Source organism: Camelus bactrianus, chromosome 26 (assembly GCF_048773025.1).
Source record: "Camelus bactrianus isolate YW-2024 breed Bactrian camel chromosome 26, ASM4877302v1, whole genome shotgun sequence".
Classification (NCBI taxonomy): domain Eukaryota; kingdom Metazoa; phylum Chordata; class Mammalia; order Artiodactyla; family Camelidae; genus Camelus; species Camelus bactrianus.
Genome location: NC_133564.1, coordinates 31240836 through 31267995, shown reverse-complemented (window position 1 = coordinate 31267995; position 27160 = coordinate 31240836). Strand labels below are relative to the sequence as shown.

The 27160-nt window shown below is 40.4% G+C and overlaps 1 protein-coding gene across 5 annotated transcripts in view; it reads left to right on the top strand.

Moving 5' to 3' along the window:
- Positions 1-27160, top strand: part of ZMAT4 (zinc finger matrin-type 4) — a 420999-nt gene that overhangs the window by 165182 nt on the left and 228657 nt on the right. For 3 of the 5 annotated variants that reach the window (XR_012502427.1, XR_012502428.1, XM_010957984.3), the window contains exon 5: positions 19674-19901. The exons of the other annotated variants lie outside the window; for them this stretch is intronic. Coding sequence is in view for 1 of the 3 variants with exons in the window: in XM_010957984.3 (XP_010956286.1) it covers positions 19674-19901 (228 nt within the window). In the remaining 2 variants the exon portion in view is untranslated. The remainder of the gene's footprint in view (positions 1-19673; positions 19902-27160) is intronic. 5 annotated transcript variants of the gene reach the window in all.

Below are 27160 nucleotides of genomic sequence, written 5' to 3'. Positions count from 1 at the left end.
ATAAGGAAAAGTTTATTAATATTCAGAGATGCTTAAAGGTGGCATATTTGTCTGGGGGTTGGGGGAGTGAAAGGCTGTTGAAGCAGAGGCTGGCTGACCGCTAGGCAGGGCATTTCCTGAGGGGGTTCCACCGTAATGACATTTAAAGTCCCCAGAGTACATGGAACTGGTAAGTAGAGACACTAGTAAGTAATTTTCAAGATGGAGTTGAGAGCACTTCCAACCCTGAGATGCTCAGCAGATGCTACGGACAGGCTCGACCCGCTGACATCACATGGCAGGAACAAAACAGCCTGGGATTCAGGCGGCAGGAAGTCAGACCCTGGCTCTGCTAGTTACATAATCTTTGGTAGCTCCATTACCCTTTTCAATCTTAGTTTTCTCATCTGTCATTTAATTCTTTTTTCTTTTCTTTTTTTTTTTATTGAAGTATAGTAGGTTTATAATGTTGCATTAATTTCTGGTGTACAGCATAGTGATTCAGTTATACATATACATTCCTTTTCTGTCTGTCTGTCTGTCTGTCTATCTATCTATCTATCTATCTATCTATCTATCTATCTATCTGTCTATCTATATGGATTGATTGTGGTTAATGGAGGTACTGGGGATTGAACCTGTGACCTCATGTATGCTAAGCATGAGCTATACCCCCCACCCCCATATATTCCTTTTCATATTCTTTTTCATTATGTCACTTAATTCTAATAATGGGTGCATTTTTCTCCCTGGCCCTGATACGGAGCAAATCATATATTTTAAAATGCTTTGAAAAATAGGAAGTCTTGTGTTATTCACAGGAGAGCATTTGGGGACAAAGTTGCTACTGGGGAGTAACTTTCCTCTCTCAGAGCCTGGGATTGTTTCAAACACTGCCTTGGAAAGAGCTCAAGGGGACATGTTGGGTCTCCTTGAAGACTGACCTTTTTGGGATGAGTTCTATGAAAAGAGGCAGCACCTGCCTAGGAGAGGGGGCCAGTGCTGGTGCCAGTGGGCATGCGAGTGGGAACTGTGAACTCAGGGGCAGGGGGCAGGGGTGGCCACGGAGCTGAGGAGACAAACAGGCTCTGGCATTAAGGAAACCTGTCAGGAGGAGAGAAATGTGGCCACCGAGCTGAGGGCAGGACTCTGGATCTGGGACTGGGAACTGGTAAGTAGAGGCAATAGTAAACCATTTTCAAAACAAGAATTCAAGATCTCTGGAGGATGCAGTAAGGAACTGGATGCCAGAATGAGGGCCCAGAAGAGAGCGTCCATCTCAGGAATATGGAGGAAGTTGGGTTATGAGAGTAGAAACACAAGTGATGAAAGGGTCAGAAGCTTGATGTCGAACCTCAGAGGTCAGGCTGCTCCCATCCTGCTTAGATGAAGCTGAGATTGGCTCTGGAGGCCCCTCACAGGGAGCTGAGTCTGTAGGGGAAGGTGAGAACTTCCAACAGAGTGGGGAGGATGAGTAACCAGACAGAGCCTTGAGGTTGCATTCAGGTTGGTGGCTTCACTCTGGGCTCCTGGACACTAAGTTCTGTTGGTTACCCCCGTGGGGCTGCCTGGGTGGCCTATAAGGATGTGTATTTGATGGCGGCAGGCCTGCCACTGATGGCACCCCAAGGGCATGGTCACTGACTGGAGGAGACCACATAGTGTATCAGCAGGTGTCCCCTTCCCAATGCCCACAACTTGAGAATATGGCAGGGAGCAGCTAAGGTTGCATGAGGGATTTAGATTTCTGACCTTGATACAGATGAATTTGTTTACAAACTGGAAACAGACTCACAGACGTAGAAAACAAACTATGGTTACCAAAGGGGAAAGGAGTGGGGGAAGAGGAATAAATTAGGAGTTTGGGATTAACATATACACACTACTATATATAAAAGATAAACAACAAGGTCCTACTGTACAGCACAGGGAACTATATTCAATCTTGTAATAACCTATAATGGTAAAGAATCTGAAAAAGAATATATGTGTATATGTGTGTGTGTGTGTGTGTGTGTGTGTGTATACACACACACACACACACTTAGAATGGAATCACTTGGCTGTACACCTGAAACTAACACAACACTGTGAATCAAATGCCTTCAATAAAAATAGGTTAAAAAATTATTAAATAAATAAATTAATTAAACAAGTTTTCTGAGCTCCTGAATGATAAAATAATAAAATTATGTTGTTTTAAGCCACTACATTTGTGGTACTTGGTTACAGCCACCACAGGGAACTAATAAACTGTCCTAAATAAATACGTAGCCAAACAGGACCCTCCCCAATCCAGTATGACCCCATGTTAGCTTGACTAATTGCATCTGCAAAGACCCTGTTTTCAAATGAGTTTGCATTCTGAAACTCTGATTGGACATGAGTTTGCGGTGGTGAGGAGAACCCTATTCAATGCAGTACACAACCACTTACATTTAACTGGAGTCCCTGGCCCCAACATTATGCTCACTAGCTAATGATTTTTCCCCTTTTCCTTTATGACAAACTCACCCAAACCAGATAATTGAAAGAAGAATGAAATTGAGTTCATACTACTCAAAATCCTGAAGAAAACCCTGAAAGAAAAATCCTTTAGCTGTTTTTAAACATTTTTTGGAAGAACAATGTAAATTATTTAGAAGAAATTTGAAGCCTAGAATAAGAGCTTTAAATGACAGTTATTCCCCATTGTCTACCATTAATCAAAATGAGATTTAAGATTACCCATCATCTCTGAGGCTGGGGATAATATTTGGGATTAACAAGAAAATTGACTTGTGTTCGTGGCAGAGACATTGCTCAAACAAAACCCCTTTACTTCCTGCCTTCCCCAGACTTTTAACTGATTGACAGTGATGTCTTAGGACCAGCCTACAGGATGGAGGAGGGCCATTCACCCTACATTAGACTTTGCAAGAGTGAAAAAGAGACCTTTATGGTGATACTTTGGGGTTGTTTGTTACTTGCAGGAGAGCCTAATCTATCCTGGTTGATACATTGTCCCTGAAAGTTATTGTTTCACATATAAGCTTTTATGAATGCATCCATCATTCTTAGCCAAAATGGATACTGAGCACTCTTTTTAATATAATTCCCAAACATCACTGGCTTGACAGGTAATGGCATCAAACTTAGCAATAATCTTTCTTTCATTTTTGACCTGTAAGAGTTTGAAGTTGCTCTAGTGATGTGTGTATATTAACTCTCGGAGATGAATGGAGAACGGTCCTGGGATGCTCCAAAGGAATCCCAGTGTTACCTCCCCATTGATGACTGCACATACAACCCTTCTTGGCACACAGTTGGCATTTAATAAATATTTATTAAATGACTGAAAATTGGAAGCATAGATGCAGAAGGCATTTAAATATCTGTAGCTTTGTTTTCAAATCAAGTTACGTTGGTTCTTTAAATTTCAGTTAAATATGATGATCAAAGGTAGGGGTTTCCACTTTTACAAGAAGTGGCATGCCTGTCCTCTTGCTTGATTTAAAAAAAAACACAATAGGTGAAATACAGAAGAATGTGGACAACAAAATTAAGCTCTGAAATCAGACAGCTTTAAATTCTGGTTATATCTGTGTGAATTTTTCCAAGTTATTTTAATTTAGCTCTCAATTTCATATTGGTAACATTATGCTGATACTCTGGTCATGTATTTATTATAATAAAGGAGAAGATGTATGTAAAATACTTAGTATAGTGCCTGCTACATGATTAAGTGTTGAATAAATATATTATTGTATATAAATGTACATGCAAACACAGAATCCTCATCTTTTGTGGGATTCTGTATTTGTGAACTCACCTACTCACTGAAATTTATTTGTAACCACAAATCAACACTCCTGGCATTTCGTGGTCACTCATGGAGGTGTGCAATGTGGTGAAAAATTTGAGTTGCCCCGTGGGCATGTTCTCAGCTGCAGGCAACACTCTGCTTTCCAAATTTCAACTCATTCTGCAAACAGGTGCCCTTTCTGCAGTCTATTTCCTGACAGGTGTTTTGCATTTTTGTGATTTTGGTTGGAGATTTTGCCCCTTAAAATGCCACCCCCCACCCCCCAGGATGGGGCTGAAGTGCTGTCATAGTGCTTCTCAGTGCAAGAAAGATGCGATGTGCCTTATGGGGAAAGGATGTGTGTTTAGCTAAGCTTGGTTCAGGCATGAGTTTAGTGTGTTGGCTTTGAGTTAGATGTTGGTGAATCAAAAATATATATTAAAGAGGGTATCTTTAAGCAGAAGCACACATAAGATTCTATGTTGGTCAGGTGAACAAAATGTTGGGACCACAGGCACATAGGAACCTAACTCTCTATTTCCCCAAGGAACACTGGTCCAGTATTTGCTAACTCCATGTTCTCAGAGACTATAACATCACTACCATGGATAATGAGAATCAGCTGTCTCCGTGACAAATGTTACTTTACATTCATTACATTTATCAAATGTAAGTTTCAAAATATCTGTTCATCTCTCAACAATGAAATAAAAATACATCATAGTTTAGAGATCCTGCAGTGTGGTACAACTATAGTTGGTACCTCAAAACTGATGATAAAATCAATGATTGTAGCTGATCGTTGCAAAGATATAGCGGAAACATCACTTTCATTGTTTCATTTAATCTTCATAAGAAACATAAAATATAATTTTCTTCATTTTGTTGATGAATAAACTGACACTCTGCAGGGTAAAGTAACTTGCCTGATGTTATATCATAAAATATATGATTGGAACTTGAACCCAGAACTTCTGATTGCATTTTCTAAGATGTTCTTTGATCTCTAGGTGAGGATAAATAATGCTTCATAAAATGATCTACAGATTTTTGCTCAACTAATGAACAGCACAGGTCAAACCCCAAGGCTCTCCTTAAGAGATTGGAAGCAATAAAGCAACCAAAACAGATACTTAATACACCTTCAATCAAGAATATTTCTCAATTAAAAGAAATCTGAAGCTCACACACACAAAAAAAGAATTTCTCATTTGTAGGAACAGTGAACAGTGTGGGAAAAGGGACAGGTGAACAATGACCTCGTTCACTCCGCTTATCTTGTGTGTTACTGTGTTTATTGTGTATTTCTTGTTGGGTCTCTTCTTCCCCACCCCCACCCCTTATTTCCTGTCACAAACCAGAGAGACAGAGCTTCAACTTTTCCATAAATCTCTACAGCAGACACCAATTTGCTTATTTGAGTTCTCTGTTGAATGAATAAAGATCAGGGTATTCTGGATCTGTTTGAAAGTTACATAAATTCGCATTTCGGATAATATATGCATTTCAGGTTCAGTCGGCACCTCGTATTTGCATACAAGAGCGTCTCCACCCTAGCAGTTTCTATCAGCTGAATCAGGCTACTTGGTTTGCCTGGCGGTAACCTGTCTAGATACTTGTTTTAATAGATGCAGACAATAGTTTGTCAAACAGGCAGATCTCCATAGCAGTGCATTTTCTATTAAATTAGGGAATCTGGCATGTTCTCAGGCATTGTCTCCAGATCAGTGTGCTCGTTCTGATGATGTTTTTGGCTTTTCTGTTGCTTACAAATACAACAAATAATAGATTCGGAGAATAGCAGAGCTGGAAGGCGCTAAGCAATCATTATTTCTCCCACCTCATTTTCCCCATGAGGATGTTGAGGACCAGAGATGTGCAGTTATTTGCCCAAGGTGATGAAGCTAGTTAACAGCAAAGTGTCTTCTCCTGGACATGATCTTTCCCTGGGGTCACACTGTCAAGAGAAACCACAGCAGTCAGGTGGCTGACTGTGTTACAGGGAAGAGGGTTTAAGTGCATTAGCAGAGCGTTTAAGTGAATTAAAATGAGCCAAGTCATTTTGGCCATAATTTTGTACATTGGCTCATAAGAGGCTTGGAACAGTGATTAGATCAAGGCTACTGTCTTTTGATTTTATATTCAATGACCAATAAAACAAAGGGTCGACGACCGAGTAGAATGAAAGATTTTTTTAACAATGAGGCTACCGGCTCAGGGATTTTCACAAATCCTTTTAAGTACCATAAACTCACTTTTCTCTTCCAGGGGATCAAACAGCAGTATAAGATACTTGATGATTTCAGCAGCTTTTATGGTGTGGTTATGCCTTTATTCCCAGTAAGTGTCCTTTGACACACTTTTTTTTTTTTTTTTTAAATGAAGGAAGATAGTAGGACAATGAAATAATTTCCTGTGCTTCCCCGGAAACCGCCGACAGGAGTCGTGGTCAGGTCTTGGCAGCCATACTCAGAATGCATTACTGTTCAGAAAACACCACAAGCAAGAGATTTTCTGGCAACAACTCTTAAATCATCTCCTAAAGATAAGAACCCTAAAACTGTCTCGTTTAGGAAATTGACAACCCACTTGTAAAGTAAGCATTCCGCCCGAAATAAGTGGTCGGAGCCACCCCAAGCTGAAATCTCATCTATATATTTTATCTGTATATTTTAAATATCTATCTATTTTAAACATCAGCCTCAAAAGTCTTGCTTAACACTCAGTTTGGTTTCTCTAACAATCAGATGTAATACGTATAAACCACTGAATAGCACTTAAATGCAGTAAATATTATATTTCTTTATTATTAAAAAATCAATTTAAATGACTACTGTCCTCTAGCCTTAAAGCCTGGTGAGAAGGCCAGTGTTGGTCATTCTCTGGGGTCCTCTGTCCCTCTGTAGGGCCACACGAGGGCCTAAGGGCACATGGGTACCCTCAGCGTGGTGGGTTCTGGCTACTTTCTGACTGCTGCAGGGTGGGTGCTGTTGGGTCCTGGTTTTCACGGACTCAAGGTGGAGACCGAGGGCTTCCTCAGAGGTGGGTCTCACTCACCTTCCTTCCTGTGCAGCCTGACCTATTCCTCCAGGTCCATGACTTTCCTTGATGGTCCCATCTCCTCTGTGCCATGAAAGTGAAGGCCATGGTCCCATTATGGACAGTCCTGGGCGTGGTCCTGTCACCTTGGACATGCAGGCCTCTATCCATCTGTCAACCTTCTTTTTTCCTGGTCCCTAAGTAGCAGTTCGTTTCCTGACATCAGACACACCCCTCTGGCCCTCAGATCCCGTTGCCTCTCAGACAGCCCGGAATCAGTGTCTGTGTTCCTTGTCTCCCGGGGGTGGGGAAAGCCAGAACTCAAGGCTTAGCTCTCATGCAGTAATGGGATAGAAAGGCACCTTTCATTTTCCGGAAGTGAGTCTAGAGCAAAAGAGACAATTTTTCGACAGGTGATTCCACTCTATGAATTGTCACCTGACATAGACACCAAGCAACGTTCCCCATCAGAAAACAGAAAGATGGAATTTCATGTTTTCTTCCTCTCCTCTCAGCCTCCAGAAAAGCTGTTTCTCTCGTGCAGGACTTCCTGCTAAGTGACTGTCTTCAGTGGTCTGTTGAGCAGACACTCGGCTATGACTTTAATTGTAAATAAATCCATCCAGGTTTTCAAGAGGCTTTTGGCCACTTGGAGACATCATGAATTGCAGTCATTCTTACAACTAGTGATACTGGCTAGAGATACGACCTGGGAGTTCCAAGTGCAACTCTCAAAACTCAAAGAGATGAAGGTCTTTGGAAGCCAAGAGCCCTCAGTCACTGCAAGGCATGACTGCTGCTCTGGACCACCTGTCGTGATCACGTAACTGAGGTTAGAGGCTAACTCATGAATTCTCACTGTAATTACATCTTGATTAATACAAAGTGCTAATGATTAGCATCTTCGTTTTCCTTTTCGGTCAACAGCGCAGGTGAAATATTAATACCTGGACTTGCATTTTCAGTTAGTAAAACTAACATATCAAGAATGCTGACAGGCAAGGAGGCAAAAACTAACCCTGGCAATGTTTTTGTTGATCTTTTTTTTAACACAAAGGGGAGGTTATTTTCATATAAGTCAAATAAGTCAAAATAAGTCAGAAAGAAAGATGTCCGTATATCTGATTAATTAATCCTGATGATTTATTATTTAAGAATTTTGCTTTTTGAAAAAAATGTGATAGTTCATCCAGAGACTAAGATGTAGAATGAGTTATATACAGGGATTCACAGAATCTGGACTTAGCATCTTATCCATCAATCTATTTCAAGTAATATTCCATTTAATTCTAAGTTCCATCATCTTGTGTGATTTAAATGCTCTCCCCCTGCCACTGGGTATTAATAAAGCTCCCACTCTACAAACCTCCCTCAGGTACCCATCCTGGGCCCAGTAAGCGTGCTTCCCATCAGGCATGAGATCCCTTAAGCTGCCTCTCTTCCAGAGGCCAACTGTTCCAGACTCAGTCTGTTTGCCCTTTTTAGCAGCTTTGGAAAAACAGCTGGCCATCTGTCCAAATGCCATAATCCTCTACGTGTCTCACGAGTTATTAAATCATACTTCAGTCTCCCTCCTTCTGGCCAAGCCATTTCAAATCCTTTAACCATTACTCACACACCTCTCTTCCTTAAGCCATCTCTCTGGCTCTTATACAGACTTCCTGTTATCCAATGGCACACACTGTCTGCTCTAGTAACTGGAAACTTGTGACAAGCTTCGTGAACACTTGACCACCACTCAATAGTTTTATGACTCACTCTTACCCAACTCTGCCCTTCCCCCTGCTCATCACGGTCTGGTCTTTGCTGGACCGGCCTCCGCACAACCTTGGCAGAAACAAAATCAGCGTGGGGCACTGAAAAAAACTGGAGCAGGAGTCAGGAGATGTGCATTCCAGTCTTGGCTTTCTCTGTGGCCAGAACGCTTGGCAACTGACATTTACCAAGCAGCTACTTCGAATCCTCACAGCAAGGGTATGATGAGATTGAACCATTAGCCCCATTTTATTGTATAATTAAAAACTCCATCCTGAGTTACAGTTTGATTTCTTTTCAAAACCATGTCATTTTTCCTATTCCCACTGCTTCTTTTGATTTTTTTAAAAAGAAAGTGCATAGACTTCTGTCAAATTAATGCAACATGATAATGTGGTTCTGTGAAATTAAAGATATTTTCATTCCATGAGGGCCACGTGATGCTGTAGCGCTGGTGGGAACATGGCGCCGGTTATAACTGAATGAATAGAACAGGAGATCACAGGTGATTGGTCGGGTCGAGGTGAACGGGGCTCCATGCCAGATAGTGTCCCTGCAGTCCGATGGTTCCCAACCCTGGATGCACAGCAGAAGTAGCTGCAAAACTTTAAAACCTACTGTTCCTCAGCGCTGAGCCAAGGGATTCTGATTTAATTGGCCTGGGGTGTGGCCAGAGTCCTTAAGCGTTCAGCCCCTCCCACGGAATTCTAATCCTCAGCCGGGGATGAGAACCACTTACCCCTGATTCAGTGCCCTCCAGATTTTAATTTGCATTTGAGTCACCTGATGCTCTCATAAATGCTGATTGTCATCCAGTGGTCCAGGGTTGGACCCGAGGATCTGCATCTCCAATAAACTGCCGGGCGATGTCGATGCTGTTGGTCTGTGATCCACACTCAGGGTAGCGAGTGTTAAACAGCTTCACCCTCATTGGCTGTAAATGGCCCTCTCGTCCTAAAAGTTCTTCAGTCAAGATCATTTCTGTTCTCGCTCATGCATTCCCTTTTGGCTGTGTCTGCCTGGCAATGAAGTGTGCAATTTGTGGTCAAAGCCGTCGTTAAATGAATGATTGTGGGTGATAACATCTCAGCAAGTCAGGCTCTGGGTCGGCTGCCCTTTCCCCAGGACTGAACTGCCCAATTATTTTCTTAACATGTATCTTCAAAGTCTTCTCTAGCTTAAAGCCTCATCCTTACCAGCAGTCTTTCTCTGCCCACCAACCTCATTGCTCAGTATGAGAGGCAGTGGTATAAGGTCATGGTCTTTAAACTCTTTAGGGCTGGAGAAACTTCCTGCTTCAGCCTTTGATAGCTGGATTCTCCTGATCCAAGCATTGGGGAGTACCTCAGGTGACGGAGCAAAACAGCCCTTCCTGTGTCCCAGGCTTGCCTCCAGACGTTCTTGAGTTGCTTTGAGGTTTTGTAGAGCTGACTCCCAAGAGCACCAAACCATCAGATTTAGCTGTTTCCAAGTGGCAGTTAATATGAAGTACTTTATTTCTAGATTATTGGGACTTACCAAATAGATACATGCCAAATATATGCATAGCTAACATTCATGGTTTTAAATGCCAAGCAGAGGCAATTTTCATAACCTGCAACTCTGGGTCATTAAGGTCTATGTTACTGTTTGGGATATGTGCTTAAGGTAACTCAAAACTGAGGTTAAATGGAGAAACCCAGAGAGCCCTTTTGCGAGGAGGAGATGCTGGTGAGGGCGGAGAAGGGACTTGTAGATAGATGCACACTTTCTATCCAAGGCACAGTATCAGCACCGACTTCCTTAAAGGTACTTGTAGGGTTTCAGCTTCCTTCCAGCCCAGGCCAAAAGGCCACCCTCTCTCTCTGCCTTCTGCTAAACTTAGCCTGTGCTCCGCTGTGCTTCGGGTGCTGATCACTTTCTCATCTCTAAATCCTCTATGAATATTCATAGGATGTAAGAAGCGATCCAGGGAGCCGGCTCCCTGGCTGAATAGCTGATGCTGCTGGATGAGTGAATCATTCCCACCCTGAGTGTGGAGTATGGATTAGGTGAGGCTAGGGGAATGATGGTGGAATGAAAAGGGCAGGGGCCAGCATGGGTCCCCAGGTGTCCACTCATCTGCACCCCTCCCCCCTCACAATACCGATGGTGGTCCGGGCACTCCCTCCTGATCACCACTTTCTGGAGGGCACCTGCTGGGGGGTGGCAGTAGTTAACAAGTCCCTTCCAGGCACGCCGGCTCTGCCTCTTGTCTGAGGTTTGTGAAGAGAGGCACTTCTAGCAGTGCCCAATAGGCAGGTTCATTGATTCTTGCTCAAGCGATAAGCCAAGAATCTGGTAGGATGATGTCATAATACTTCGTGTCCAAACAACTTAATGAGTATTCATATCCTAATGACTTAGCAGCCATCTGAAAAGTAATACACATATATTAAAAGACGTCTTAATTTTGTACTTTTATCTTTAAATAACCACACAGACTGATGGATGTGTTTGCCTGTTGGGCACTGCATAACTTCTTAAATCTCAGAATTAGATTGAACTTTGCCAACTTTATTTCCTGTCCCTCACTGATTGGCTAGATGGATTGGAGGCACGCGGCAGCCTCCAAAATACCCAGCTTCGCAGGAATATGAACTCATTGAAAGGATTGTAGCATCTCACGTTGAAACTGTGAGCTGCCTGGAGAGAGTGGTCCCTATGGGTCTGACAGATTCTCTGTGCTTTCCTGGGATTTTAAAATATCTTATGGACTCTCCTGTATGTTCAGTGTATCCTCCCAGGGCACCTCTTCTCAGAGTTTGGGAACTGTAGCTATAACCGAAGATTATGAGACTGAACTCAGAGGGAGTAAAGCACCTTAACTGAATAGTGTTTGAAGACCTAATGCCCTGAGTGTATTGTACCCACGATACAGCAGGGTTTTTTGAGATCAATCTGGACAGAGAGGATGCTATCACACCATCCCAGCAGAATGTCCTAAAGTAATTGGTGCAGAGTTGTCCTTATTTTTGCAGATGAAGCAGTCTCCTTCCCTCTGCTGGGCATGAAGTTCACCCCCAGCTTTGGGACTCTTAATATTCTTATACCTAGAATAAAGAGTGCTTAGGAAGGGGGTTTGTGGGAAAATGCTCCAGAGAAAACTTGTGAAGTTTAAAGTCAGGTTGATAAATGCTTCTAGCCTTTTAGGCAGGCGGAAGCTTGGCACCTCTTGCTGCAGGCTGAGACCTGCACCTGGAACAACAGAATGGAAGGAAACCATAAAGGGCTGAAAATAACTGCAGACGTGCACAATTGGGGTGAGTTATGAACAAGATGCACAAAACACCCAACTGCTGTTTTTGAGGTGTCAGAGTCAAGAGGAGGGCACTGGGCAAAAGCAGGGCACTGAGCATGATCCCCCCAGGCAGCACCACCAGAAAGCTGGGCGGACCACCCAAGCCCCCCTCCTCTCCAGTCCAAACCTGATCAGCAAGAGCATGAGAAAAACCCTTTAAACCACGGTACAGTCAAGCAGTTACAAACACCATTACAGGCGTCAGATGGTCACTGATGGTGACAATCGGGTCCTGCTCCATTACAAAACCATAATTCCTTCTTCTACTTAAAGAGCTTTATGGAGAAGAAACTGTTCTCCTCATTCCATGAACGTGGATTTAACACACTCTGATTCTGGGCACCTGGGATGCATCAGAGGACGAAACAGATAAAAGATCATGACCTCATGGAACGTACATTTTATCCTCCTGTTTTCAATGCAGAGAAGAATGTTCAGTGTCACAGCCTTAGGGTTCTTTTTTCAAACAACATGAGAAAGTTAGAGGAGGACTTTTGTCTCCTCTAAAGTTCTCCTTAATGGCTTATTTTCAAAGATTCGGATTCTGCAGAAAACAGGCATACTGAAGATGTTTAGAACCTAATCAGTGACTGAACTAGAGGGAATTATTCTATATTAATGAAAATCAATGATCTATGAATACTATATTAATGAAGACTGATGATATATGAACGCATTGTAGGCGAGGAAGCAATTCCCACTAATAGGCTGATTATACTTAGACCGTTGATGCAAAATTGAATTGGAATGATGGTTCCGATAAGTCATCCCCATCTTTGTTTATTCTCAGGAAGTGTTTAATGGCACATACTTTGGAACATGAGATGTTTTATAATGTTCCTTAATTTCCTTCATGGCATCGAAAAAATAGCTTGTGGATTTTTCTATTTTGCAGTTTATTGAATGGCAGAATTCCCTTGCAAACATATCAGATGAGGAGGAAGAGAGATATTTCATTTTTTCTAAACATTAGGGCTATTTCGAGATCCGCTATACAGTGGGGGAGGAGTTTCCTTGTATCTTTTGGAGAAATAGAAGCTGGGGCTTTAACATCGTTTTCTGACTGAGCAAGCTCTCCCAACCTATTCACCACCCCCTAAAATTAATAAATAAATCACTGCAAATAAAATCTTATGAGATTTAATTTAAGACCTGGTTGTGGCACCAAAGTTCCCCTAAGCAGTGTTTCTAGACTTTGCACTAAAACAAGTGAGCATGGAATGTGGTCTCTATATAGGATGAAAAACCCACATGTTTTTACCCTGCATCAAAGAATATACATTCATGACTATAAAACAAATCACCCATGATCCTCAACTTAACATAACCATTGCTATGATTTTTATTTATAGCCTTTTAGTGTTTATATACAGTTTTATACGTCTCTGTGTATAATTTAATAAGTAAGTTGGTTTACACTCTACATATAACCTTCATCTTTTAGTTTGTATTATATCCTGATCACTTCTCCAGGTCACTGAATATTTTTTCTAGAACATCGTTTTGATTGCTGCAAGGTATTTCAGAGTATAGAGATTCACAGTTTACTTAATCCATCCCCACTTGTGAACATCTAACTTATTTTTAAGCTTATAACATAAGTTTAATGAAACCATCAAATATTTAAAATTTAGCTCTCATGAGCCATTTATTAAAATATGAAAATCCCCCGAGTTGATATTAACTGAAATTTACTAGCACTTTTCATCATTTATTCATCACATGTTCGTTGGGCATTTCCCAGCTGTACCAGAGGCACTGTCCTCGGCGAGAGGCACAGAGGAAATCTACATTTTGAGCCCCAGCTTGACACGGTTTGTACTGAGTTGAGACATTTACCTGCAGAAGAGGCTGGACTGTCTGGAGGCCGAGCTGTCAATGTGTCCAGACAGCCGCCTCCTCAGCCAGGCACTCTGTCCAGCCAAATTTAACTGTCAACAGCATTTGCAAAAAACAAACAAAAAACCAAAAAAACCCAAAAAAAACAGTGATACTTGCCGAAGAATTCCTGCTACCATTAATTTGATTTAGGATGGGAAAAAAGAGAGAGAGAAGAAAAGAAAGGCAGTTTATCATTGGGACTGGAAATCAGAAAAAAAAAAATGATTTTAGAGAAAATGCCTATTTCCAAATAATCCCTACCGAGAACACGTGTTAAAGCTACGAAATGTGTTCTGGCTGTGCAGTTAATCTGTTTGTTTCTTTGACCTATTGCTTGGCATCACTGGAGACTGGTTGACATTGAAATATGGTGCTGGTCCTCAATTGAGTCAGAAGATCTGGTCTTTCCTGTTTCCTTTGCTGCTTATTAATTAGGGGCACTATGCTGGTTGATTTATCTCCCTGACCTTCAAGATGGCCCATTGGTCAAACTGGATTTGGGGGCAATTTAAATTAAAAAAATAATACATGGAGCAGACATAATAGAATAAACTGCATAATACCAAAAAAAAAAAAAAAACTTGAAAATTAATATTGGGGATAAGAACCTTTAGGTGAGAAAACCACCTACTTTTAAAAAAAATGTATCATGGACTGTATTTTATTTTATTTTAAAATTTTTATGCAATTTTTAAAGGTTACTTTTCATTTACAGTCATTACACATTTTTGGCTATATTCCCAGTGTGGTACAATACATCCTTGAGTTTGTCTTACACCCAATAGCTTGTACCTCCCACTCCCCCATTTCTGTACTGTCCCTCCCCTTTCCCTCTCCCCACGCATCACCACTAATTTTATTCTGTATCTGTGAATCTGCTTCTTTTCTTGTTATATTCACTGGTTGGTTGTATTTTTTAGATTCCACGTGTAAGTGATACTGTACAATATTTGCCTTTCTCTATCTGACTTATTTCATTCAGCATAATGCCCTCTAAACCCATCCATGTTGCTGCAAATGGCGAAATTTCATTCTTTTTTAATGGTTGAGAAGTACTCAACCATAATATATATGTATATCCACTTCGTGAACTCACAAGTAAACCCGTGAGATCTGGCAGGGGATCCTGTCTGCTTAGTTGAAAGAAAATGTGCTCTGATCTCCTGAGAAATTATTTCCAAACTTTTCCCTAATTCCTTTCTCCAGTGGGATGGCAAATCAGATCTGACCCCAGAAGCTAGGGAGACCAGCTCATCCCAGTTTGTCCTGAAGTTTCCCTGTTTTAGCTCTGAAAACCCCACGTCCTGGGGGCCCTCTCGCAGTCCCAGGCAGACTGGGATGTTTGGTACTATGCCAGAAGCTGGGCTGAGGGTTTGGATGCTGTGAAAAATGAGTCAGAGTAAATGGCTTCCTGTTTGACAGTAGCATTTCCAGAATGAGATGTGTAATTTGTACTCTGAAATGCATAGAGATAACCTGGTGGAAGTCAGAGGCATCAGAGGTTTGCCGAAGTTCACACAGCTCAGTGGTGGTGGCGTCCAGTCCAGCTTTGGCTTCCAGTTTTGGTTCAAAGCTGTTTCCATTCCCTTCTTGCTACTACCTTTGTTGCCTTTATCGGGGCTATAAACTGGGTTTAGATTGGTGAAGGCAGTTGAAAACAGACACATGAGAAAAATTAAACTTTGGGGCTGTATCCAAGATGGTAGAATTATTACAAAGAAGAAGTTACAATGCAGATGCAGCATCCAGCTACTCTCTTATGTGCAAGATAAGATTATCTCCTTTGATGGATATTCTGTATTGTGCATCGCTCCTGCCAGAATGTGGTGGGTAAGGTATCAATTGATAAAATCAACTCTGAAATGTTTTCTTAGGGCCCAGTTTCGAGAAAAGTAAATTATGCTTCAGGAGTGCGCCTCCATTCAGACTGCAAACATTTGATATGTTTTCCATTTCTATCAGAAACTATAGGTGGCTATAAATCCTCAGAAATTGATAAAGATGCAGGAAACTTTGGAAGCAAGATCCAATTTCCTTCAGAAAAGTGAATAGAAGTTCTTTCACATTACAGATCAACTGCATACTTGTAGCTTTTATTAGCATTTCTGAGTCACAGCAGAATGAAACTGGGTGGCTGTTAGGATTTCACGGCCCCCGTTTGAGCTTTCTTGTCACATTTTGATGTATTACCAACTCTCACAATGAGGCTTTTAAGAGACTTACTGTTTCTCTACGTCCCTGTCGAAATAATACCATTAGGTTTCATCTGAGGTAGCTAGACCTTCTCTGATGAAATCTCTGTATAGGTAGGGAAAGACTCCTAGAGACTGCTATAGTACCGGCATTTCTTGAATTAAAGTGTCATTTTGCAAGTATTTATTTCTACATCAGTTATTTATTTTTGACTGAGGTATAGTTGATTTACAATATTGTGTTAGTTTCAGGTGTACAGCCTAGTGAGTCAATATTTTTGCCAATTACATTCCATGATGGGTTATTACAAGATATTGGGTCTAATTCCCTGTGCTATACAGTAAATCTTTGTTGCTTATCTATTTTATGGTTAGTATTTTGTATCTGTTAATCCCATGCTCTTGATTTGTCCCTCCCACCCCATTTGTTAACCGCAAGTTTTCTGTATCTGTGAGTCTGCTTCTGTTTTGTATAAAGATTCATTTTTATTAGTTTTTAGATTCTACATATAAGTGAGGTATCTTCATATATGTACCACATCTGTTGATGGGCCTCGGGTTGCTTCCATGTTTTGGCTATTGTAAATACACTGCTGTGAACATGGGGGTACGTGTATCTTTTTGATTTAGTGTTTTCATTTTTTCTGAATATACCCAGGATTGGGGTTGCTGGATCATGCAGTAACTCTATTTTCTGTTTTTAAAGGAAACTCCATACTGTTTTCCATAGTGGCTGCACCAGTTTACATCCCACCAATAGTGTACGAGATTACCTTTTCTCCACATTCTCACCAGCTTTTGTCATTTGTAGACTTTTTGAGGATAGCTATTCTGACGGGTGTGATGTGATTCCTCAGTGTGGTTTTGATATGCATTTTTCTAATAATTAACCATGGTTGAGCTTCTTTTCATGTGCCTGTTAGCCGTATCTTCTTTGGAAAAATGTCTATTCAAGTATTCTGCCCATTTTTTGATTGGATTGTTTGGGTTTTGATATTGAGTTGTGTGAACTATTTGTGCATTTTGGGAATTAAGCCCTTGTTAGTCATATCATTTGCAAATATTTTCTCCCATTTCCTTTTGTTGATGGTTTCCTTTGCTGTGCAAAAGCTTTTAAATTTAATTAGGTCCCTTTTGTTTATTTTTGCTTTTATGTCTTCTACCTTGGGAGACTGACCCAAGAAAACATTGGTATGATTTATGTCAAAGAATGTTTCACCTATGTTCTCTTCTAGGAGTTTTATGGTTGCAGGTCTAACATTTAGTTCTTTAAACCATTTGAGTTTATTTTTGTATATGGTGTGAGGAATGTTGTAACTGCATTGTTTTACAGGTGGCTGTCCAGTTTTCCCAGCACCACTTGCTGAAGAGACTGTCTTTTCTCCACTGTATATTCTTGTCTTACTTGTTGTAGAGTAATTGACCATAGGTGTATGAGTTATTTCTGGGTTCTCTATTCTGTTGCGTTGATCTGTGTCTGTTTTTTGTGCTAATACCATGCTATTTTGATTACTGTAGCTTTGTAATATAGTCTGACGTTTGAGAGGGTTCTTTTAGTTCTTTTTTTTTCCCCCCTCAGGATTGATTTGGCTCTTCTTGGTCTTTTGTGGTTCCATATAAATTTTAGGATTATTTGTTCTAGTCCAGTGAAAAATGTCCTGGGTATTTTGATAGAGATTGCATTAAATCTGTAGATTGCTTTGGCTAGTATGGACATTTTAATAATGTGGATTCTTTTAATCCAAGAGCATGGAATATCTTTCCACTTCTTTGATCGTCTTCAGTTTCCTTCATAAATGTTTTATAGTTTTCAGTGTATAGGTCCTTCACCCCCTTGGTTAATTACTCCTAGGTATGTTATTTTCATTTTTGATATGATTTTAAGCAAAGTTTTTTTTTTTTTTACTTTCTCTTTTTGATATTTCATTAGTAATGTATAGCAACCCAAAAGATTGCTGTATATTAATTTTGTATCCTACAACCTTCTGAATTGATTTATTCTAATAGTTTTTGGGTGGGGTTCTCCATTTGAGTATCATGTCATCTTCAAATAATGACAGTTTTACCTCTTCCCTTAACAATTTTGACACATTTCATTTTACTTATCTTGTCTGATTGCTGTGGCTAGGACTTTCAATACTATAGAATACTTCCGTTACTATATGTTAAATAGAAGCAGCAAGAGTGGGCAACCTTGTCTTGTTCCTGAATTTAGCAGGAAGGTTTTCAACTTTTCACTGTTGAGTATTATGTTGGCTGTAGGTATATAAGTTATTTAATCTAAAAATATAAGAGTCCACATAAAAATTACTTGAAAGCTTGGGGAGTTGAGTAGGTGGTTCATTAATTTGCTATGGAGGTTCCAGATCTCAGATTTTCCTTGGAATGACTCTCATTCTCAAGGTTTTGCCAGCTGAACTCCACATCACAGAGGCAGGGAGAAAACAGAAGGCATTATTATAGTGCTTTATGACTAATGGGCCATGTGAGAATTTTAATTTTTTTCACTCTCCAAAGGATTTAGATCAGCATATTGTTTTCTAAAATTAAAATAAATCCTATATAAAATACAAAAATGACTGAGGTCTAGGGGTAAAAATCCCTTTGCTTACTAAAAGGTATGTAAATAGTTCTTAGGGGTATTAAAAGGAATGTTGGTCTTGGAAGTTAAGGAATTGGTTTGGCATCCTACCTTTACCATAATTAGTTATCTTACCTTTGGTAGAGCATTTGGCATCCTTGAAGTCCATCATCTGAGAAACGGGACAATGACCTGAGTCATAGTTATTAGAAGGATGAAAGCAACTTGTATGTTGTAATGCATTTAAAAAGTTATTTTTATTTCCTGTTAGTAAACTCCTCCAAGTTAGAGTCTTTTTTTTTTTTTTTCCGTCTTGGACCCAAAATAACTGTAAGCTCACAATGGAATGTGTTAATCACTGAGGCTGTGCAATCTCAAAATAGTGATAGCATGTCTGTTCAGTTTAGATAAGCAACATCTGCTCTGTAGTGTTTTGTCTTTTTGGTCTCTTAAAAAAATTGTACTTTCGACATCAGTTTTAGCTGGTAGGGGTTCAAAATAACCTGTCACAATAAACAAAAGTAACTGACAATAAAATTAACATGATTTCGTCAATTGGTACAATCCATGCAACTGAACCTGCTTTCATCACTTTGGCAAATCCTTTATTTATTAGTTATTTCCATTTATAGCACACACATGTCTAATTCATTCATTCAGAATCTTTCAAGTTATTATTGTTTGATGTTTACTTCAAGTTTTGGCTTCAGTCTGATTCATAGATCACTCTCTTACCTCCAAGAATTTACTTTGGTTTATCTTTTTCTTTTTTTTTTCCTTAACAGAGGTACTGGGGATTGAACCCAGGACTTCATGCATGCTAAGCATACACTCTACCACTGAGCTATCCCCTCCTCCCAAACGTTTATTTTTTATAACCTTTCTTTCCTCCTAAAGGATGGTTTCCTGAACTATCAAATGTAACCATAAAAAACTGCAAACTCTGATCATAGTATTTAGGAATTTTTAGTTGGAGCCCAACGTCAGACATGAGGGCTGACAAAGATCATTCTCCCGGTCTAGGTAAACTTTTGGGTTTCTGAGCTCTAGAATGCCCATGAGACTCTTCCATCTTCTGATACTGGGGACCCGTGCACTCAGTAAGGGACTAACCTGGTTCTGTCTGGTTGTCGTCCTTGCCAGCAACACCTCTGGGCGCACTTAAACCTCCGAGGGTGGACGCGGCTCCAGTGGTCTCATCTCCCTATCAAAGAAGAGACTCAGACCGATACTGTGGGCTCTGTGCTGCCTGGTTTAACAATCCTCTGATGGCCCAGCAGCATTACGATGGCAAGAAACACAAAAAGAACGCGGCAAGGGTTGCTTTATTAGAACAGCTCGGGACAACTCTGGATACGGGGGAGCTCCGAGGTAAGAGATGCTTTTCTGCTTTCTGCCACTGGACCAGGCTTTCAGAGAAGGAACTGTGTTTTCACAAATTGGGATGATTCTTCTTATTCTTGGGCTAACTAAGGAAAATTCTAGGCTCGTCCAGAAGGAATAGAAGAACAAGGTAATGAACAGAAAACTAACTTTCGGAATCTCCTTTCTTCCCAAGTATTTGTTACTGCCATATTTTTATTGGCTACTTTTCAGATCAAAGCCGCTCATGCACGAACCAGATTTTTTTCCTCCTTCTTTATCTTTGAGCATCTTCTTGAATGAGTGTTTTGGTACATAAGCAATTTGATTACGTTGGTTGGGGAAGCCTCACCAAGGGAGGGGCTTGAGTTGGATTTAGAAATGAGGGTGGGCATGTGAGTGGGTGAGAAGTCATCCCATGTGAGCAGAATCATCGTATATGCACAGGCAAAAATAGGAAAACATAATGAACACGTTCTCGTGGAAGAATCCTATTGTCCAGCATAGATTTAAAATCAGAGATCCCTTAGGGCATCTGTGAAGCTTAATGAGAAACTGATTTTTCCAAGATTAAAAACAACAAACAGGAGCAAAAATTAAAAAAAAACTTTATTTTTTGTGTAGGTTTTCTAGTTCTAGAAAAACAACACAGAATTTACTGTTTCAGTACGTAGTATAATCTCACTGCAGATGTTTTGGAATTGTTGGTCCTCGTGCTGTTTGTTGGGGCATTTCTCGTGTTTTCAGTCTATGTCTTGTTAAAAAATACAGGAGGAGTGTTTTCTAGCTGAAGGCCTCTCCACGACTGGCTGTTACGGGCAGATAACAAGTCAGCTCAGTGATTTCTCCACAGCAGGCACCGAGGGAGAAAAATAGGGCTTTATTTATGTTTTGTGCCAGATATTATGACTTGCGGAAGAATTATTCCTAGAACATGCTCTTCTTGCCCGTTTTGAATGATCAGTGCTGCATCTTTTATGTACAACTCATCTTAATGACTTGGGCGTCTGCCTTCTGTAACGTCTGAGGGCTTGTCTTTTATGCGGAAGACAAAAAGGGCTGCTCTTTGACTTGATAACTCAATGCGACTGTGACTCAGTAGCACATGAGATGCGATTAGCATTGAACACCATGCCCTTGAAACCAACCTTTTCACCCACTCTAGGTGACGTCTGGATAGACATTTATTCAGGCATTAAATATTGCAGAAGCTTGAGGAATAAAGCCATGAGGATAACCCGGCATGTTTTAAAGTGCACGCACGCGTACAGACAACCTATTTCTAGAACACTTCTAATGCCCGATCAATTAATAAAGGCAAGACTGCTAATCAGTAAATACAGACATATTCATAACTGTTTAAAAAAAATGGTGTCAAGCAGCTGGAGCATGATATGGCCGAGTCACAGCTTTCTCTCTTTCCTAGCACGTCATCTTTTAAAACACTACATCGTTTACCGGTTTATTATGGTTTTCTCGATTTTATCTTTTTTCCCTACACCCTCTGTAGATTGTTAGTAACTGGGAAGCAGGCCTCTGTGTTTGTTTTGCCCACTGATGTGTTCAAAAACACCTAGGGCAGTGCGGGACACAGAGGGAGGCACTCAATACTTGCTGAATGAATGAATAAATGGAGGAAGCAAAATGTAAAAAATCACCTAAAATGTAGGTAAAAATCACCTACATTTTTAGCATGACAGTCATTTTCATTTCTAAAAGGATCCTACTTGAATCATTTTACAAGGACTGATTTATGATTTTTTCTTCTAATGAAAAAAAGTGGTGTGTATTTTCCATATGGTGAAATGCAGATATATTAAGTGTTACAGTTCAGTGAGTTTCGATGATGCAAACACCTGGGGAACCCGCACTCCTATGGAGATCCAGAACTTTCCTATCATGACATAATTCCCACGTGCCCCTCCCCAGTCGATCGTAACCTCCATTCCAGGGAACAACTTTTCTTATTTTTCACCATATATTAGCTCTGCCTTTTCTAAAGCTTCACAGAAACACCAGCAGGAAGTATATTTTTCTGTGTCTAGCTTCTCACGTGGGTTTTGAAATGTATCCATTTGTTGTATATAAAGCAGAGTGTTCCCCTTGCCCTTTGCCACCGAGTGGGTCTCCACTCCACCAAAATTCCGGAGTTTGTCTGCCCGTTCCCCTCTTGATTTTTCTTGTGCTTATCCATTCATTAATATTGTTTCTGCTGTTGCTGTTGAAAGATGTTTTACTTCTCCTGTTAAACACCTTGGAGTAGACTTGCTGGGTCATACACTGGGTGTGTTTTTAATTGTATGAGAAACTGCCAGAATGTTTCCCAGAGTAGCTGCATTATTTTGCGTGCTCTAAAGTAACATGTGTGAATTCCATATCTTCACCAATACTTGTTTTTATCAGTCTTTGAAATGTTAGCCATTCTAGTGGGTATAGAAGAGTATTTCATTATGACTTTAATTTGCATTTCCTTGTTGACTGATGATGTCAAGTACTTTTTAAATATATTTATTGGTCATTCGTATATCTTCCCTGTGAAGTATCTGTTCATGTCTTTATTTCTTTTTAAATTTGGTTGTTTGCCTTTTTTTAATTGAGTGGTAAGTAGAAGGTTTTCATGTAGTATCAATATAAATCCTTTGTCAGATAGATGCATTGTGAATATTTTCTCCTAGTCTGTGACTTGGCTCTTCATTTTCTTGAACAATATCTGGGAAGCAGACTATTAAACTATGGAAGTCTAATTTATCCTTTTTCTTTTATAATCATTGCTTTTTGTGTCCCATCTAGAAGATTTTTGCCTGCACTCATGATCAAAGATATTCTTGTGTATTCTCTTCTATACGTTTCATTGTTTTTGCTTTTACATCTAAGATTATGATGTATCTCAAATTCACTTCTGTGTATGGTGTGAGGTAGGGGTTGCAATTCACTTTGTTTTCATATAGTTGCCCAGTTACTACATAAAATTTATTGAAATTATTTTCTTTTCCTCATTAGATTTTCTAGGTGCCTCTAGTGAAAATCTACTGATAGTGTGTGAGTCTGTTTCTATATAATATATTGTGTTTCGTTGATTTATTTGTCTCTCTTTATGCCAGTACCATGAGGTATCTATTTTTTTTTTTCAGTATTAGAGAAGTTCTGACATCAGGGAGTGCAAGTTACCCAGTGTTGTTCTTCCTTCTCAAGATTGTTTGGCTGTTCTAAATCTTTTTTTCATTTCTGTATAAATTTTACAATCAGCTTGTCAATCTCTACATAGAAAGTTTGTTGGAGTATTGAATGGAATCTAAATCTGTAGATCAATTTGGGGAGATTTATTTAAACTACTCACAATATTGAGTGTTATAATCCGTGCATGTCCTGTATCTCGCTGTTTACTTGTGTTTCTTTATGTTCTATCAGCAATGTTCTGTAGTTTTCATTGTAAAGATTTCACACATTATTTGTTACATTTATCCTTAAGTATTTTGTGCTTTTTAAGACTAGTGTAAATTATATTTTTGCAATTTCATTTTTCTGTGTTTGTTACTGATATACAGAAAATGCAGTTGATTTTTATACATTGACCTCAATTTCTCTGACCTACACGCAACTTCCTATTATTTGTATGTAATTTAATAGCACAAAAAAAGCTTACACCTTTTGTATTTTCTTGATATCCACACTATTTAGTCATCAGAACCTCCACAGAACTGTGTTAGCACTCTGGCCTTCCTTTGCTTCAAGCGGCAGATCAAATTGTTAAAAAAAGAAATTATCCTTGTAGATAAACAAGGGATTTTAAATGGGATTAGCCTAAATAGTTATTAATATGCATAACCTGGTTACTAACTCAAGGTTAGTGTTATTTGTTGCAGAAAATAGATGCTATCTGTCTCTACTTCCAAGTTCTAATTTAATAAGAAAAATGGTTACCTCTTCTGAATATGGGGTCCAATGTAGAAAACAAAGGAAGTTATTGAATTACAGAATTATAAAATTCAATGATCAGAAAGTACTTCAAAGGTTTTCTTTATAGTTTAAATTTCTTTGGGCTAGCATAAAACACAGACACAAGACAGTTTCTTATTTTGAAACAGTGAGAGTCTAAATTATAAAATGATAACTAGGTGAAAATAGAATATTCATTTTGTGGACCGTTATTATTTATTCCTTTAAAAGCTTTAGGTGAGGAAATGCACAGTTATTTCATTGTTTCAGAGGAAATTAGACTAACCTGGTATAATTCTCATCTAAAGACAGAGCAAAAGAGCTCATTTGAAAATTTAATGTTTCTGTGCATCATAATTTTTAGTGCTGGAAAGGACATCAGACATCATGAATTAGACCCCTTCTTTTTATAGAGCAGGTCTCTATTCGAGGATTGGTAAGGAATTAAACTCTACCCTTGAAGAAAGGATTATCAGGGAACACATGGACTTTGAAAACCGCCACAGTCAGTCCGAATGCAGGTGGACAGCTGCCTATATGACAAACACCAGGCTGTCACACCCATGTAGACTTTGGAGATGAAAAACATCCCATCCGCAGGTGGAATTAATACATGCAGTAAACAAATCAGGTCAAGGATTTTTTTAAAAAAAAATCAAAATCGAACAGAGATTTCTGCCTATTTTCACGAGAACCTGGTCAACAGAAAATAGTTTGTCTGAAGTCCTCTGTCGAAGACTGGATGCATGGTGTGGCTGGAACCCATGGCAGGGCACACGTTCCCAGCTACAGGTTGCTGGTGAATCTCCCTATGAGTGTTAAGCCATCCTTTCTTTATCCAACAAGCCTTCTCCGTTAGTATGTGGCTTGCAGGATTCCAAAGATTTGGGGACGAAATTGTTTGGCGACAACAGCCTAATACTTAGCTCCCGATCTCCCTGTGAGATGAAAGAAATAGCAGTTCTGATCAGGTGACTTGAAGTCAGGATTTTAGAAACAGGAAACTTGTTAGGGGTTACTTTTTTAAGTCCTCCATGACTCCTTCGTTTATTTATTCATTCACTTCCCCCTTCATTCTGCCAATATTGAATTCCTATTTGGTACCAGGCATCGAGTGCTGGAGATGCTACGGTGAATAAGAGAAGGTTCTGAACTCAGGAAGAAGACAGGCAGCGAGCTTGCTAAGTGTGTTTAACCTGTGACAAGTGCTAATGGGGAGCAGTTTCTTTTACATGGGATGGTTCGTGACAGCCTTTCAGAGAAGCTGACATTTTGAACCACAGCTTTGAATTTGAATCCACCTGAAGAAGGAGATGGATCCATACATGAAGCACTTGCTGCTTCAAGCAGAGGTGCTGGCAGGGGCAAAGGGCCCCGCGTGGGGACGTCACTTGGCCCCTTCGAGTTGGGGGCAGAGGTCCCGATGCTAATGAGAGGAGAGGGCTCAAAAGTGAGGTTAGGCTGAGAGAAGGTCACACCGCGTAGATCCTAATAGGTCCTTGTAAGAAGCTGTGATTAATCTAAGTGCACACAGGTGTTTGTATCTCCTCTTCCTTGTGAATCCAAATCCTCCACCTTCTCTTGACTTCCGGGCTTAGCTCATTTCCGTTCGGGGTCACCAGCTCCTCCCTCTACCCAAGAATGGCTCCTGTTCCTGTGACTCCTGTGAATGAACCCTGTACCTGCTTCCTTTGCCCAAGGTCATGTTTCTCAAACCACTAGTAGGTTGGTAGGGGAGCAACACTTCCTGGTAAGAGGTGCCTCATTCATGCATTGTTTTCAGGGCTAAAAAACAAAGAAACAAACACTGGGAATTCCTTTAGTATGAAGGTCACGAACAACTGATCTAGGTGTCTTTAATAGTGTTGGTGGGGGGTGGGAGACCAGAAATCTCTTGACAGTCATTGAGTTGAGGAGGAAACCAAGCTTGGGAACAGCATGTTGGCTTTTGCAGGAGAGCAGGGGTATTAGAAGAAAACGTATTGGGTGCATCTAGGCATGCTGAGTGTTTACTCACAGGAAAATGGACGTACCAAATACCCTATGAAGACTTCATTTCAGAACAGAGGATTCTGGCCACAGATTAATTCTTGTCTAACCGGGCAGGTAAAAGACCCATATGAATGGAGAGATGGAACTCCCAGACCTTGAAGGGCAACTGGAAGATATGCAAGTCCAGCAGCTGGGTAGGACCACACTGCAGGCTGAGGGCACAGCTGAGGCAAAGGCATGGGAACCAGGATAGCAGCAGCGCCCCCTGGAGGAGCTGTATGGAATGGCTGGGGTTGAAGGCCAGGTTTGGAGGGATCATGGGAGAAGCTGCCGGAGAAATTGTCAGATCAGAATGGGAGCTGAATATTCCACTTAACCCTGAAGACTATAGGGAGTAATTGAAAGATTTTTTTGGCAGGAAAGTTACATGTTGATATTTGTATTTTTGAAAGAGATCTCTACAGACAGCAACATGGAGGCTGGATTAGAAGGGGAACTGGAAGGGAGGCAGGGAGATTTACTGGGAGGCTACTGATTTCATCTAGTGAGAAATTATGCTGCTTGAACTAAAGAAAGTAGCAGCAGTGGGGAGATCAGTAAAGGGAACAAAAGGAGAAATAAATTGGATGGGAATTCAACAGAATCGGGTGGACAGTTGGTCCTCCAGGGCCCCTTGACAGCTGTCCCTTCCAAGTAGAGGCTGAGTCTTGGATTTACTCTTGACCGTCCATGCTGTATACCCAGAGGCTGCCAGAACCTTCACTGGAGCGTGAATCCCAGTGCTGGGCATTTGGTGTTACCTGTCCTGATACTTTCAACCCAGTCTTGGCAAAGACTTGGCTTGGCAAAGTTTCTTGAGGGCAGGGCTCACATCTTTTCTGTATCACCCACAATATCCAAAACAATATACTGCTGATGGTAGATCCTGCCTGGATGCCTGAGATTTCAGTGGTCTCACTCCTGTTAACCAACCGAAAGACCGCAGCCCCCACCTTCTCCAACTTCTCCGGTGCACTCAGAATCACGGGTCTCAAACAGATGATCAAACATTTCCCAGGGCTGCATACTTGATAAAAAAAAAATTGCTCAAAAATTTCTCAAAAAAGGTGTAATTTTTATGATTAAAACACAAGCATTAGTTCATTCCTTATACAAATATTTTTGATCTCTGAAGGCTGTATATATTTTATCTAGTTGAGAAGCAGCAGAAAATAGGACCCTGAAGCAGATGTGATAATTATAGGACACAATTCTAAATTGATTGTTAGGGGAAGAGGTGCCAGGAGAAGATGCTCAGCTTCGATTACACCTGGTTATTTTTGCATTATTATTTTTAATGT